Raw genomic sequence first — 17,510 nt, 5'->3', positions numbered from 1 at the left:
ACCTGGTATTGAAATAAAAGAAGAGGAAGATGAGAGATCAGCAGGGCAGTAACAGTGCAACAATAACAACAACAACAACAACAACAACCAGTAACCAGGAGATTAAAAACCCAGCAATAAACTCATAAATCCAGTTATAATTTCAGAAATACAAGGCAGCAACATAGATATACCAGAAACAGCAACAAATAACCAGTACAGACCAGAAATAATAAACTCAGAAAACTACTTGAAACTTCAATGAAATTCCAGAAAACAAACCAGCAATCCTAAACAGAACAGTAGAACCAGAAATGCAATAGAACAGCAAACTTTGATTTCTATTTTTTAAACTCTCCAAGAAAGAAACACTTTGAACTTTTTTTAAACACTAACAAAACTGATTCTGGTTTTTCAGAGGTGAAGGAAAATCAACTCTCCAACCTTCCTTCTTTTTCTTTTTTTAGTATTTTTCAGAAAAAATCCTTTTTCAGTCTTATTCTGTCTCTTTTTTTCTTTGTTCTCTCCAATTTCCAGCCTCAACACCCTTTTATACAAGTCTGCCCTCTCTCCAGCCTACTGTCCGACCCTTTTTCTTATTGAAATCAGAATTTTCCACTAAAATCCCACTAAGGAAAGCTTTTCCTTAATTTCAGCCCCCATTCCCTTTTGTTCCCCATTAGTGTATTAATTAATATCTCACTAACAATGCACTAATACTAAAATATAATCCTAACTATTTCATTCCTAAATCAACCCTGAAAACCCCTTAATATTACTGCCTCCTAATATAATTATTCAACTGTATTAAAACTTTAATTCTGAAATCTGTTTTCAACTAACAAAGATTTGAAAATTAAACCTGATAACCAAACTTATTTCTGATAACTGAATGACTGAGGTTAGAATTCAATTGGAACAAATGAACTGAAATTAAATCAAAACCAGACTTAGCATAACATAGAACTCAACAGAATCCTTAAAGCTGAAACTGAATAATAAAATCAGAATCAACATGAATGCAGGATCATTGTCAGCCTATTGACAATGCCCTGAAACTAAGTGTCCACAGATCAGCACACACAACAACCATTTGACGAACTTATTGGTCTATAAACAAGAACGAATTAATCGACGAAACTAATTAACCGATTGCCTACAACAATTGACACTAAACAATCAGACCCAGATAATCAAGCAATTCACGGGTAATTTCAGTGGTATTGACAGAAACATGGATTAACTGGAAACTAATTAATCGACGCAACTTATTAATCGATTACACAACTTATAACACATAACAATTATAGCAAACATAAACAAATGGTAGAATTGGACCAAATAAAAAGGTCTACTGAAGATGAACAGAATCAATCGACAAAAAGAATTGAAAAAAAAACAATAAAACTAAACTAAACAGATACATAGTTACACAGAACAAGTGAAAAAGAAAAATACCTCAAAACATCAGAATTAAACGGACCCAGGCTCGATCTTCGGACTCGGATACTTTGAGGTCGAACAGACCTTAGTCGAAGTGTTCTCAACTGAGAACACTTCGATTAAGGTCGATTAGACCCCAAATCCTCACTTAATTTGGACGGATTCCATGATTTGAATTTCTAGGGTTCCTAGTTTTTTTGATTTAGGGCTCGAATATTTCTAGCCAGATTCGAAGGGAACCAAAGTTATTTTGGGTATGAGGGAGGTCTGGGGGTTGCCTGGTATGAATTTGGAGTGGATGGGCTTGATCTAAGTCCTGCTCGAATCTTCGATTGAAGATTCGAGAAGTTGGAAGTTGATTCGAGGTGAACAACCAACAGATCCGTAACGAGGGTTGTTAGGGGGTGCCTTGGGGTGAGTTTGGGGTTGGTTGGTGTAGGTTTCCGTTTGGCTCGAATATTCAAATGAAGATTCGAGAAGATGGGGGAAGATTCGAACTACACGAGTAACATATTTGGAACGGGGGTGGTCAGATAGTCTTAGGGTGTTAAGGTGGTGGTCATCGGCGTTGTTGCCGTCGGCTTTCAAACGGAGGGATTTCAGGGCGGCTAGGGTTTGGGGTCCGTCTCTGAAAGAGACGATGAACAGGGATGGGGGGTGTTTGGTTATGGGGGAGTGGGGTGAGAATTGGCCTTATATACGGAGGGGAGGGATGGATCCTGGCCGTTGGATCAAGTGAGATTGATGGTCATGATTTCTTCACTTAAAAGAACGGTGCCGTTTTGATTGAGTGGGGATTGGGTCGGTCTCAGATGGGAGTGGGTCGGGTCATGAGGGAAAGCCTGGGAGCCATTAGATCAAAAGCAATGAACGGTCCCGATCAAATACAACCATACGGCGTCGTTTGGTTTAATGAAAGAACTGCACTGGACCGTTAGATCTGTTTGATCAACTGTCCAGATGGAACATGCCAATACGACGTCGTTTCCTTCGTCTGAGAGACCAGCTAACCGAACTGTGTCAAAATTGGTATTGATTTGGGCCCAATTTCAATTTAAACTTTTGGCCCAATCCGAGTTTTCTTCATTTTTTGAACTCTTTTCCTTTTCCTTCTTTAATTTCTAATTTACACACAATTCCTAATTAAATTGTAAAATCAAAAATAAAACTACACAAATATTAATTAACACTTGCAACAATTAACACACAAATTAAAACCTTAAAATAAAATCACACAATGACAACAAATAGAATAAAACGCATATTTTTGTGATTTTCTTTTTAGAGCCAAATGATGGTTTAATTAATTCCTAAATGCATAATTAAATCCTAAATATGCATACAATATGTATTTTTTGCATTTTTCAATTAACTACAACAAGGTAAACATTTACGGATAAAAACACAAATAATTATCCAAAAATGTCATGCAAATCCTAAAAATTGTACACCAAGAGAATTTTGTTTTATTTTTGATTTCTTTTGGAGTAGTTTTCGTGAAGCAAAAATCACGTGCTCACAATGGTTACATGTGCGTTTATTATTAACCCGCAACCTGGTGTTTGCGAGGTAACTTGCTCAATAATTCAAAAATTTGAGTATAATTTTTATATTTTTTTTATTCAAGACAGTTTATCTTGATAAGTTGATTTACATAAAAATTGGTTTAGCAAATAGATTTATTGAGTGCCTCCACTTAATAGCGAAACTATTTCTTATGAGAACAAAGTTATCTATATCAGTTTGATACTCCCTACGTTCCATTTTATGTGAACCTATTTTCTTTTTGGTTCGTTCCAAAGAATGACCCTTTTCTAAATTTGGAAATAATTTAGCATAAACTTCCAATTCTACCCTAATGAGAAGCTTTTATAACCACACAAATACTCTGGACCCCTTTCTGACTTGTTTAGGACCACAAATTTTAAAAGTCTTCATTTTTTCTTAAACTCCGTACCCAGTCAAATAAGTTTAGATAAATTGGAAAGGAGGGAGTATATGTTATATATGAAATTATATTATATTCTCCCTCACAAGTGGTTCAGGGTCAGGAACCAAATAATTCCGTCTTATTATTATTGATGCGTAGTGTATATCTTGATTAACACTATAACACACAAAGGTGGATATACAAAGTTGAGGAAGTACGTTAGTTTTTCTAACATGAGGGGGAGACAGGATAAACAATTGAGAAAAAGTTACGTGGAATGACTTATCATTTGTACCTCTAGATCGTCGAAGATAATATGACCTTGAAGTTCATAAAAAGATAATTCATCTGCACTATATTTCAAAGCATGTCAGACGCATTTGCTTACCCAAAAAAAGTAACTATATTCTCACTGCAAATGCTCATATTAAAATAAGTCCTGGAAGGACAGAGTCTATGATATGTTTAAAGCATATAGACAAATTGGTTTCAAATAAAATTCTTGATAAAAAATGAGCAAATGATCCAAATGATCATAATAAGCAGGAAAGTGATCTAGATCACATGACATAACTTTTTCAGTTAATGTCTTAGCAAGATATAGCTTCGCTCCTACAAGGAGACATTGAAATAGAATCAAACACATATTGTGGTATTTAAAAGGGACTACCGATATAGGCTTATTTTATGGAAATAATTGTAGTCCCGATCTTATTGGTTATGGCGATGCTGGGTATTTATTTGACCCACACAAAGCTCGATATCAAATAGGCTATGTGTTTACATGTGGAGGCACTGTCATATCATGGCGATCGACCAAGCAATCAATCGTGGCTACTTCATTTAATCATGCTGAGATAATTGCTATTCATGAAGCAAGTCGAGAATGTGTGTGGTCGAGGTCTATAATACTTCTTATTCGAGAAAAATATAGTTTGAAGTGTGACAAACTACCCATAATTTTGTATGAAGACAATGCAGCATGTGTTGCCTAATTGAAGGAAGGATTCATAAAAGGAGATAGGACAAAACACATTTCACCAAAGTTATTTTTCACACATGAATTTCAAAAGAATGGTGATATCAATATGCAACAGATTCGTTCAAGTGATAATATGGATGATTTGTTCACCAAATCTCTACCAACGTCAACCTTCAAGAAACTAGTGTACAAGATCGGGATGCGAAAGCTTAAAGATGTGAAATGATGCGCTCATCAAAGGGAGTTAATATCCGTTGTACTCTTTTTTCCTTACAAGGTTTTGTCCCATTGAGTTTTACTTGCAAAATTTTTAATAAGGAAACCATAAAGCGTATTTCTAAACATGTGTACTAATTTTCCTTCACTAGAATTTTGTCCCACTGGTTTTATTTTAGTTAAGATTTTAACGAGGACATTATCTGTTGAATCGACATTCAATGGGGTGTTATAAATAGTATTTTATTTATGGTGAATGTGTATCTTTTAGGGAGATTTTTGAGTTTGTTACTTTGTGGCTAAGTCACTTTCCCCCTATTCCATTGTAATTAATCCTAAAATCAATAAGAATCATCTCCCCCTTTTTCTCTGCAATACTCTCATTCTTCTTTTATTATTTTATAACATTTAGAAATATCTTTGTACAACTCATTAAAAGTAGCTAAATATTAATGAATTTAGACATAGTAGCTAATTTTTAATTTACAATGTAAAAAAGTGATTATTTTCCTTTTTCTTCAACTGAAAAATAGTATCAACTTAGGGTGTGTTTGGTATGAAGCAAAATATTTTTCGGAAAATGTTTTTCAATTTTCCTATGTTTGGTTGGTTTAAATATTTTGGAAAATATTTTCCTTATCAACTAATTTTCCTCCAATTGGAGGAAAATGTTTTCCTTATCAAAAGAAGGGAAAATATTTTTCAAAACTCCTTCTCAACCTTACCCACCCTCACCAACCCACCCCACCCCCTCTCTCTAAAAAAAGCTTTTTTTCTTAAATTTCAGTTTTTCCGTTACCACACACCCTACTACCCCTCCAACCCCCACCCCCACCCGCAAAAAAATTTATTTTTTTTACCTTATTTTTTTTGCAATTTCAAATTTTTGTTTTTTCGTTTTTCTACACCACCCACCCCCACTCCCCAAACCCCCCCACCCGCACAATTTTTTTTTACTTTTTTTTTATAATTTCAAATTTCTGTTATTTCGTTTTCCATTCCCCTCCCCCTCCCCCCTCCCGGTGTGGTCATAATCCGATTTTTTTTTAAAATATATTTTTCAGTTTTAGTTTTTTTATTTATCGGTTTAAAGGTTCAAAATTTTACAAGTTCCAAAATTATGAGTTCGGAGGTTTATATGTTTGAAAGTTTACGGGTTTAGAAATTATAATGTTTATGGGTTCGAAATTCCGCGATTTTAAAAATTTAGCGGTTCGAAAGTTTTTGAAATTTGTGGGTCCGGAAGGTTGTTGGTTTGAAAGTTTATAACTTTATGTTTATTATATTTAAATTATTTATGAATACTCTTGAGAAGTCATTTTCCTTAATTTACGTACAAACACCGAAAAATGAATAAGATTACTATTTATTTTCCACGGAAAACATTTTCCGTTATACCAAACACACCCTTAGTCCCATTTAACTACTACTAACATTTTGAATTGGACGAACCTTAGGAATCAAACTCCTTTTAACGCTCCTGCGCAAACAAAGAGGAGTAAAAAAATATTTTTTTTCTTAAGCTTTTGATTCCTGCTCAATTAGAAACATCTCCCAGCTTTTAGTCTATCTTTAACTTTCCAGTGTGTCTCGTCAATCAATATATTATATCCTTTGAATTGACATAATAAAAGATATTTTAGGAGTAATAGTATAATTGAGGATTGAACGAGAATTGACTTTTAGAATACTTTTAAGTTTTACCTAACACTCTGAATTCTCAAATAAATTATAATTTATTTTTTTTTCTTAACACCTTAAATAAAGAGAAAAAAAAAAGCAATTTTTCTTTTTTAGATGCGAGTACCGAGTCCCTTCGGGATATCCGATAAATTTGAAACAATGAAATGAAAAAATATTGGTACCAGACTACTAGTAGTATAGGCGAGTGAGCGCACGCGAGGTGAGGTGCACGTAGACAAGTCTACAATCTAAAGAGAAGAAATACTTGTATTTATTTACTACACTAGCTATTTAAAGCAACTCCTCTACAAATCTCTCTTTCCTTTAAACAGCACCTTCCTTCTACTACTCCATCTCCATAAAATCTCAAGAAACCAGAGAATTGCAAAGCTTTCTCCTTTATACCCATAAAAAAAATAAAAAAAATACTCTATTATTTCTAATACATAGACATAGACATATTGTTGTTTTTATAGATGGAAGTGTACATTTGCAATCTTGGTTCATTTATGTGATCATCAAGAAATATAAAAATGAGTCGTCTAGCACCATTATCAGAAGTGCCAACAAACGAAGAAGAAAATGAATCTTCTTCATCATCAAAGAAATTAGCACAAACATGGAGGAACTGGCTTAAAACTCATTTGTCATTGCTCTTCATTACCAAGAAATCTAACCTCAGGATTCTCCTCAGCGTTCTTGGCTGCCCTCTCTTCCCTGTTTCTTTTCTTCCTAAAATGCCCTTTTCTCAAGTAAGCCAACCATTTCTTTTTTTCTTTTTTTCCATTATTACTTATCTTTGTTCTATAGGATTCATTATTAGATATAATTAGCGCCCATTATTTATTGACACTCTTGATATTGCATCTTTCTTGTGGTAGATTTTGCAGGCCTTTGGACATATAAATTGTAATTTTTGGAAAAAGTAGTACTCGGAGATAGGTTGAAAAATAATACTCGATTCGTTTCATTTTATATTTCGCTTATGGATTGTCAAAGTGTAAGTTTGACCAATATTTTTAAATATTTTTTATTATATTGACCTGAGAAAAATTACAACTTATAATATTTTTTGTATAGTTATTGAATATCTAAATTTTAATTTTAAAATACTATGTTGAACTAATTCAATTTAGCTTTAAAGTTTAGTTAAATTTATTCTCGATAAGCGAAATGTGTTATCTAAATTGAAACAGAGAGAATATTTAAAATTTAAAATTATGTTTGTACGTGCATTTTACTTCGAAAAAATATTGCAAAGTTTCTTTAAATATTTTGAAAAATTTGTTAAAACCACTTTGTATTTTTTGAAAAACTTATTTTCGAAAAATTTCTAAGAACTTACAAAATTTACAAACCCATTTTTGACAAGAAAGTTTGAAAAAAAGAAAAAAATTATAAACAAAGGAGGCCAAATGTTTATTCGTACTTATTTGGCTTCACTCTGGAAAAAAAAAGTTAGTACTCTCTTTTTCTCAAATGGTATAACAGAAGGAAAAACAGGAAGGAAGAAAAAAAAATATGATAGTAGTAAAAGTAAGGATATTTTTACTTTTGAGGAAACAAAAACAGAGGGTCAAATTTCTGGAAAACTTGTACAAGTGCACTGTCCTAGGCCATATTTGCTTTTGCTTTCGAGTAACCATTTGAGTTGTGAATTTCTTTTATCTTTTTTCTTTGTGGTCTAGGCTGTGAAGCACCCTACCACGTTTTTAGGGGTTGGGGCTGGGTACGTAGATATTTCACTCTCACATAATGCATACTTCCTCCGTTCCGCCGATCAATTAATTTTTTTTATTTTGGTCCAAAATAAATATTTATTTATATAATCAAGAAAATATTCAATTTATTTTTGCAAAATTATCCTTATGTATATATCTCTAAAAAGTCATTTAATCCTCACATTTGAGAAGAAAAGTAAGTACTACTATAATTATGGTGTAACTTTTAATGAAGGTTGGACTATAATTATGGTGTAACTTTTAATGAAGGTTAGTTTAGTCACACTAACTATTTTCATCTAGAATTTAGTATTTTCTTAACGGGTGTGCCCAAAACAAATTCGTCACTTATAGCTTATTTGGCCAAGCTTCTATTCTTTTCTCATAAGTACTTTTTAAACAAAGTGTTTTTGGTGAGAAACAGTTTGTGTTTGACTAATTAAATTGAAAAGCACTTTTGAGCAGTAAATAGTGTTTGACCAAACTTTTAAAGTGTTTTTCAGAAAAGTGTTTATGCAGAAAAGCTACAAACTGTTTCTGCTTGCTTCTCAAAAACTGTTTCTGCTTCTCTTCAGAATTACTTTTTTTTCATCTAAAAGCTTGGTCAAACAACTAATTTTTTTTAAAAAAAATACTTTTGGCAAAAAAAATACTTTTGGCCCCAAAAAAAGCTTGGCCAAACAGGCTATTATTGTGGACCGGAGAGAGTAATATTCTACTTAGCATTTTACTGATTAAAACAGCTCATGTATTTTTTTCTCAAGTCAAGGTATATTTATTAATCAAGAAACCAATATACCATAGCAAGGATCTGATTTTTTGATTGTTAAATACAATCAGTTAAGTCCACATTTTTGTGGGGCTCGAGGCACTCTTTTAAGTGATCTTGCATTTTAAAATAAGCACATGTAATTTAATCAATTTCAATGTAGTACTACTTGTTCAAAATTAACATTAATTAAAAAAAGAATTGAGAACTGAAACTAGATCAAATGCAAAATCTTAGATTGGATTCAGACAGTGGAGATGTTTGTGGAAGTGGGACATGCACGTGTTCCTATTCATCATTTATTGTACTATAAGGTCACATAGACAAACATTTACTGGCCTAGAACTAATAAGGTGGCATAAATTAATGGTTGTACAATATTTAATGCTATCATAATGTCAGTATTAACTAACATTTGATTTCTAGTTAGGTGACTTAATTCGTTATTAAATGAATCTTGCATCACAGGTTTCGTCATCAGCTCAATACATTATTCAACACTTCACAGCAGCAACTGGCTGTAGGAAGATTGAAGGGGCAACGATGAAGAACATGTATGTCAGCGGGAAAGTTGCGATGGCCATAGTAGACGAGCTCGGATCAACTGGTTCGCCTGCCGGATCTAGCAGTACTGGCCTTTCACAAAAGGGATGTTTTGTTTTGTGGCAAATGGTACCTAACAAGTGGTTGATTGAGCTAGTTGTTGGTGGTCAGAAAGTTGTAGCTGGTAGTGATGGCAATGTGGCTTGGAGGCACACACCTTGGCTAGGTACTCATGCTGCCAAAGGCGGCATCCGCCCTCTCCGTCGTGCTCTTCAGGCAAGTCATAACTGTATGCTTGTAACCATTCATAATACGTTAATTAATAACCTGAAAAATAAGAGAGGTAACTTGTTACAACATGTTTAAATGAATATACTAAGAGTGTCTTTATGCCGTCAATGTAAAAAAAAAAAAGAAGTCAGCCGGTGCATTAAGCTTCTGCTATGCACAAGGTCCGGGGAAGGGCAGGACCACAAGGATCTATTGTACGCCGTTTTTCCCTACGTTTCTGCAAGAGATTGTTTCCACGGCTCGAACTCATGACCTCCTGGTCACATGGGCAGTAACTTTACCAGGTTCCCTTCTATGCCGTCAATGTAAATAAGATAAATTATTTTATACTAGGAGATGTATTGTGGTACTATTTGAAATATAGTGCTCCCTCCGGTCCAAAATAAGTGATTTTTTGGCCTTTTTCTTGTGGTCCAAAATAAGTAATTTTTCCAGATTTCAAGAATGAATTAATTATTTTTTTCCTACATTGTCCTTGGAGTAACTAGTGTTGGAATATGTGTTAGGAGTATTTATGTGAGATAGTAAAAGTTAATATGGCCAATTCCATTGCTAATTAATACTAAAAAGTGGATTTCTTAATCTGTGTGAAAATATCCAAAAAATCACTTATTTTGGATAGGAGGGAGTACTACTACTTAATAGGAAGTCTTTAGCTTTATATATGGCGCTGATGTAAGGAGAAATGGGAATATTCCCCATAAGTGGCAGGCAAGGAAGGAAAGTATGGATCTTGTTTTTCTATTACCTTTAGCATGTTACTCCCTATCTCAGTTATTAGTTTTTTCACACAATATTGATTCTCATCTCTAAGTGGAAAGCCAACACTAAAGCATGGCCTTTGCCTGCGGTGATGGTGGTACATGTGACCACTCGCATTTCACAACTTTTAGACATACTAAAAAGGCAGAAGTACATGTACCCCAAAATATTTTTTTGCTTCTTGTGTTGTGACCATACTGCATTTTTGCAAACAAAGATGCTGAAAGCTATGTTGCACGGACTCTTCAAAATGATGTTGCACCTGTGTCAAATTCTCCAAAAATACATTATTTTTGGAGGATCCGACACGCACCCAGCAACATTTCCGGAGAGTCCGAGCAACATAGGCCGAAAGTAATATAATTGTTGGTGTTCTTGGGAATCAAAGGCGGAGCTATGCGTTCATGAGAACCCAATAACTTTTGTTCAGATCATGTATATGTATTAAAAAATTCAGTAAATATCTATAAATATTTGATTGTGAACCCAATTATTGTTGTATATTAATTTGAGGACACCGTAGGAATCCATAAACTTCAAATTCTGGATCATCCTTTGTCGGGAATCTTCCTTCTTCATTATACTGAAACTTCATTTGGGAAAGTATGAAAGGAAAAACTCCCATATCACATTACTTGGACATCTCTTATTGCTAACACAGAATTCAACACATTGATATGTAGGGGCTTGATCCACTAGCTGTAGCAGCAGTTTTCTCTGCAGCAGAATACATTGGTGAAAAGAAAATATTGAGTATGGATTGCTTTGTTCTAAAATTATCCGCGAATCACCATGACTTAACTGAAAGGAGCGATAACACAGCAGAGATGATCAAGCATGTTGTCTTTGGTTATTTCAGCCAAAGAAGTGGCTTGCTAGTTTATGTAGAAGACTCATACTTGACCAGAATTCAGTTTCCTGGTTCCCCTCCAACTTATTGGGAAACAACAATGGCTACAAAAGTCGAGGATTACCGGCCTGTAGAGGGTGTGATGGTTGCACATTCAGGTTGTTCAAGCGTGATTATCACGAGATTTGGTGACAACTTAAAGGCAGGGCCTGCAATCACCCGAATGGAAGAGACGTATATCATCGATGATGTTGCATTCAACGTCCCCGGACTCTCTATTGACTCTTTTATTCCTCCTGAAGGATTAAACAAGACGCATCCTGAGGAAAGTCTGGATTGGAGGTCACCGTTACATCAACAATAATGACCGATTAAGCCATCATAAATATTGGTAATTCGGATGGTACTGACCTACACACTATTAACAAGTGATCCTAATATTGTGTATATATGCTGCAAAACAGGATTCCTGAAGAATGGTTTTATGTATCCGTGACTAGCAGTTTTATTTTGCTATTTTTCCTCTTTGTTCTGTTGTATATGCTAACAGAGCAGCATAGGAAATGTATTGCTGTCTTCTTCTTTCTTTTGGTATAATTCTTGAGCTTGCTATATGTATTTGGACTGATTGAAAAAATTCTCTCTAAAATTTGAAAATCTCAAAACAACCATTAAGGCTCGCGCACATTCTCTTTCTCTATTGTATAATCTTCTATTGTTCAAAGTGGCCTAGTCAGTGAAGGAACAGTGCTAGAATTAGTGGGGAACGCTTCCTGGTGGGAATCTAGATTAGTTAGGGTCCCCAAGCAGATATCGGGCACGTGTGGGAAATTAAAAAAAAAGTAATAATAATTAGTAGGTAAATGAGCAACAAGCCAACAATTATTAGGTGCAGAATTAGCTTTAGGAACAAAAAAGTTATACAATACAAGATGCCAATTACCGTGGCAAATTTCAAAGTGAAAATGTAACAGAAAAGGGACAAGTCACGGACATGTATTTCTTTTGTACGACCCTATCATAAAAATAAGAAATGAAAGTGATTTCAATATATTTTTTCATATATTAAAATTCAGTTGAAAACATATATTCCAGCTGGCTCAGCCACCTGCCATAATAGCCAACACTAAATTCTGCTCTTCTAAATTTTGTTAAGTTGATTTCCAGAAATTGAAACCTATTAAAGATTTAAGTTCGTACTTCATATCCCATTTTAAGTAGAGCAGTACATTTAAGGATATCCATTATTGTGGAGATTACCAAAATATTAGATCTTACATTATCCAAGAACAATAATAACTAAACCAGACGAGGAGAGAAATTTGTAAACTTAACCAAACCTCCTTGATTACCCGTAAAACAGTACAATTGAATTTGATACGGGGTTTATAAACAAGCGAACTTATTTGATCCAAAAAGTAGTAAATAAACAAGATTAAAAAGTAAGACTTAGCAATTAAGATTGAAGAAGATGACAAGCCTGGCTCCGAGAGTAGCTTCTCCGAGGACAGAAATGAGAACAAAGTAAAAGAGCAAATAGAGTTGTTTTAATTGAGAATGAAAGTAGAATACAACATAAGTTTTGCCAAGAATTTCGTCTCTGACAATGGCTACTAAGCCTGTTATTTATAGCTATACCTAGGGAAACAAGATCCTAGGATCAAGCTCCACGTAAATGACAATAAATGAGTCATTGATGAATATGTAATGGCAAGCCATGAATGCAAATATTTTCTGCAGCTGCCCATTTAATGATAGAGAATATTCTTCATTGAATGATATCCAATGACAAATATTCGAACCGCTCCCGTTGACCATGCTCCCTTCGGGGTTTATCTGATAACAACGGCAAATGTTGTTCACGGTACTGGTAGTTGCTTGACTCGCCTTTTACCTGTCTTCGGTTCCACGTTGCATGCTATCTATTACGCGGCACCTTCCTGAGATTCCTTGGAACTGCGACGTAAGGCTAAGCAACTGATGTCCATGCAGTTACTATCCGCCAATTAGAGTTCTCTCCGTACGCTAGACGAGACTATCAGTGTCGTACGGAAAAATCAATGTCAAGAGAAATTGACAGAACAGAAAAGAGAATGAAAACAAAAGAAAGCTTGCTTGCATTAGTGACAACTATTACAGAAAAGAAATACGGTGTCGAGGGGGAGAGACACCAGTACAGAGAATTATTTGCTTGCTTGATCCCCCTAATAATGCTTAAAAAAAATAAACCAAAGTATACAGGACTTGACCTAATGATGGATATAAATTATTCATGTAATTTCATATGTAAAAAAATAAGTTTTTAAAATAAAAAAATACTGATTTCCTATTCTTGCATATTTTCTAACGAATCTTGTAGGAAGAAAAAATTATGTAAAAGAAGGAAAGAGGATAAAAGACAAGAGAATGAAGCAAAGCTACAGTTGCACACATCATCTTCATATTCGCAAATGTGAAATATACATATGGGCTTATGGAAAGAGATAATAAAGATGAAAAGGAGCATAGTTGCATATGTGGAATCTATATACGTAATGTCACATTCGCATACATGGAACCTACATTTGCAAATCTAACCTATGAAGCCAAGAATGGAAGCAAAAGAATCATAGATGCATGTGTAGAATCTATATTTGCAAAGGTCACATTCGAATACATGGAACCTACATTTGCAAGACTAACTCATGAGATCAAGAGTGAAGCACAAGTGCTATAGTTGCATATATGGAATCTACGTACACAAAGGTCACTTTGCATACATGGATTTCACATTCGCAAAAGTGAAACATGACAAAAGCTACTCATCTTTTCCTATAAATAACAAGCTCTCTTTGTATAAGGATATCCAATCTTTGTAAGACAAGAACTAGTCTTGGTTTTTTTCTTTGTAGTAAAAATATTTCCTTAGTTTTTAAAATATTTCTAGTGTTCTAAATATCTTTTTTTAGCTTTTATTACTCCATAATGGAGTAATCTTTTTTCGCTGGGATAGTTGATGAAACTTGATATATTTTATAATATTATCTCAGATTTTATATATTCTAGACTTGAAACTTTTTATTTATATTTCATATTGTGCTGAAATGATGATTTTAATTACTCTATTATGACGTCTATATATTTTATCTCTAAGTTATTCATATATTAATTTTGTAATTCTAATGGAGCAAAATTAATATATAAAAACTGATGAATAAAATAGTATAGTGAAAGTAATTTTCAGTAAACTATTATTTCAAGTCTGTAATCTTGCTTGCCTCAGTTTTAATTCTCACAGAGGAATTGTTGTAGGCAAGATTATTGATCTTTAGTAAAAATATTCTCACGAAGTTTTTACTTTCTTTTAGCACAATTCAAGCAAGAAAAATATTTCGATTTAAACGTCAGTAGTCTTAAGTAACAAAATTTTATGGAGTGTTATTAATTGGTTATTTCTTAATGAGCAAAATATAATTGTATTAGAAATAAGTAATTATTCTTTAAAGAAATAAATGTAGAAATCGAGATGTTATTATAGTAAATTATCAAGTGAATTCAATGATTCTCAACTCTTTTTAAATTATAAATCTTCCAAAAGTTATTCATTTTGTTTAAGTAATTAACAAGTTTTAAACCTCACTCATTTTTCATCAATTTTATTCTCTCAAATAGTAATTAAAATATTACAAGTTTGTAGCATAGATTATCCAGTTTCTGTGGGACGATATCTTAAACTATATTTGAATTTGACAGAATACGAGCAGGAAATTCCAATACATATTGGCCTCGTCAAATTTTTGGCATCGTTGTTGGGGATTAACATATATCTAACTAGGGACGTAGATTGCTACAAGGTAGAAGTATGTCCGTTGGAAGTAACCTTGTCTTTAGCATCTGTGTCTGAACGCGTGGCTCTGTCTACGCACCCGGCTGTTGGCATCTGCCTATGGCTGGGTGCTGGCGAGGGCTTTCGATGGGGCGAAATAGGCACATGAGCGCTTATCACTTGGCGTGACCAAGACCACGGGACCGTCCATGGCGCTAGGTGTTGGGAGGCTTGCCAAGAGGCCATGGGGTGCGTCCAAGGAGTCATGGGGCATGGCTAGAAAGCCGCCCATAACATACTCCCCTACCTGAGTTGGCGACGTCCTCAGCGCCTAACTTGCAAGATAATCATCGATTAGGCTCTTGTAGGATTTGAGGTTTTTTCCCCTCTCCCAAGTATTCTCCTCTGTATCACAGCCATACCATTTCACCAAAAACTCTTGGTGATCATTCCTTGAAGCATGAACCACTTGATCATCAAGAATAGCTTCTACATGCCTTTTCTCGGTTGAATTAGGGCCTCAAATACTGGATATTGTGAGTTGGCTCTGTGAAGGATCATCCATATCTCCCCGAAAAGGTTTTAGAAGGCTGAAATAGAAGACTGGATGAATCTTCCACTAGGCTGGGGTATCCATCCGGTATGTAACTTTCCTAATGCGCTTTTCAATGGACAAGGGTCCAACGCACTTTTGCAATAGGTGAGGGTCATGTACCCCTGCAAACAAGTATTACTTTGGGATTTTCAGCATCACTTTGTCTCTTACTTGGTATTCAACAAAGTGACGATTTTGATCAACATGCTTTTTTATCCACTTTTGGGCTTTGACAAGATAGCTCCGCACTATCTCCAAATTTCACTTCCATTCTTTTGAGAAGCTAGCAACTCGAGGAGATTATGACATGTTTGGAGCATTCACAATGTGTGGGAGTAGAGGTTGCTATCCGGTAATAATTTCAAAAGCGCTTTTATTTGTACTAGAGCTCTTTTGTAAATTGAAACAGAGTTGGGCAGCATCCAGAAGCTTTACCCAATTCTTCTATGATCCGGTAACAAAATGGCAGAGATATTCCTCCAACATGTCATTGAACCACTCTGTCTGGCCATCATATTGCGGATGAAAACTTGAACTGTGGCTCAATTTGGTCCCAAGGCACTTAAAGAGATGAGTCCAGAAGTTGCTAGTGAAGTGAGAGCCGCCGATCACTAACGATGTCTTTAGGCAGACCCCAATATTTGACAACATGAGAGAAGAAGAGTTGAGTTGCATTTTTTGCTAATATATATTTTGGGGCTGCTATAAATGTAGCATACTTGGAAAACAGATCTACTACAACCAAGATAGTTGTAAGATCTCCGACCTTGGGCAATCTGGTGATGAAATCTAGTGAACACTTTCATAAGGTATCTTTGGAACGGGAAATGGCTCCAAAAGACCCGCTTGTGTAAAGTGGTCTGACTTGTCTTTCTGGCATACTAGGCAAGTCTTCACATACTCCGCAACAACATCAGCCATTTGCGGCCAATAATAAGTACGGCACAACAGTGATATGGTGCGTTCTACACATGGGTGGCCGGCCCTTGAAGTATCATGGGATTCCATCAGAAGAGTCCTTCGCAGATCGCCTCCTTTAGCAACATAAAGTCGGTTCCCTTTCACCTTCAAGAACACATCTTCCACATAGAACTGGCGAGTCTTGCCTTGTCCTACCAAATCAATCAAATACTATGCAACAGGATCCTTGGTGAGTAGATCATGTATCTTTTCTTTTATAGTGGTGGTCACTTATTTCCCCCTTCGGATGGCGAGTAGGCACACCGATGCTAAGTCAGCCTTCCGAATGAGCGCATCAGCAACTTGGTTAGTCTTCCCACTTCGGTACTCCAGGTTGAAGTGATATTCCGCTAGGAGTTCCTGCCACCTAGCCTATCAGCCATTTAGCTTTGGATGGGTCATGAAATGGATAACAACTGTGTTGTTTGTCTTGATAACGAACGGGGTTCCCAGTAGATAGTGCCTCCAAAGGCGTTAGCAATGGACGATAGCTAATAATTCTTTTTTGTGGGCAGCATAGCATCGTTCTTCATCCTTCAGTTTCCGGCTCTCGTACGCCACCGGATGCCCCTCTTATAGCAAGGCTCCGCCCAGAGCTTAGTCAGAGGCATCCGTTTGTACTTTAAACAGCTTGGCCAAATTATGAAGGGCCAAGACGGGGCTACTAGACATAGCCGCTTTCAATGTGTTGAAGGACTCCACTCTCCTGGGACCCCAATCCCAAGGCATGACTTTCTTTAGGATTTCTATTAACGACACTGAAATGAGAGAGTTTTTCACAAATCGCCGATAAAATTTGCATAGTCCAAGGAACGCCCTTAAGGCGTGGATATCCTTAAGCGTCAGCCAATCTGTGACAACCTGAATCTTCTATTGGACCATCTATCTGCCCTTCCTCGATAACATGTCCGAGGAAGTCAATCTGTTTTTGGGCGAAGGAGCACTTGGTTAGCTTCACATATAATCCGTTCCCACGCAGTC

General features: G+C 35.4%; 1 protein-coding gene across 1 annotated transcript; it reads left to right on the top strand.

Moving 5' to 3' along the window:
- The first annotated feature begins 6,534 nt into the window (after positions 1 to 6,534).
- On the top strand, positions 6,535 to 11,854 carry LOC104217333 (uncharacterized). The gene is made up of 3 exons (XM_009767551.2): positions 6,535 to 6,985; positions 9,192 to 9,542; positions 11,003 to 11,854. Exons 1-3 carry the CDS (start codon positions 6,767 to 6,769, stop codon positions 11,531 to 11,533), a joined length of 1,101 nt encoding a protein of 366 aa, XP_009765853.1. The 5' UTR covers positions 6,535 to 6,766; the 3' UTR covers positions 11,534 to 11,854.
- Positions 11,855 to 17,510: the final 5,656 nt, after the last annotated feature.

The sequence above is a fragment of the Nicotiana sylvestris genome, chromosome 3 (assembly GCF_000393655.2).
Source record: "Nicotiana sylvestris chromosome 3, ASM39365v2, whole genome shotgun sequence".
Lineage (NCBI taxonomy): Eukaryota > Viridiplantae > Streptophyta > Magnoliopsida > Solanales > Solanaceae > Nicotiana > Nicotiana sylvestris.
This window is presented reverse-complemented; position numbering and strand designations above follow the sequence as displayed.

What these genes read in the sequence shown, in the direction of transcription:
- LOC104217333 (XM_009767551.2), top strand. Translation starts at nt 6,767, where the DNA reads ATGAGTCGTCTAGCACCATTATCAGAAGTGCCAACAAACGAAGAAGAA. An exon ending in CTAAAATGCCCTTTTCTCAA is followed by an intron (nt 6,986 to 9,191) that starts GTAAGCCAACCA and finishes CTTGCATCACAG; the next exon opens with GTTTCGTCATCAGCTCAATA. An exon ending in CTCTCCGTCGTGCTCTTCAG is followed by an intron (nt 9,543 to 11,002) that starts GCAAGTCATAAC and finishes ATTGATATGTAG; the next exon opens with GGGCTTGATCCACTAGCTGT.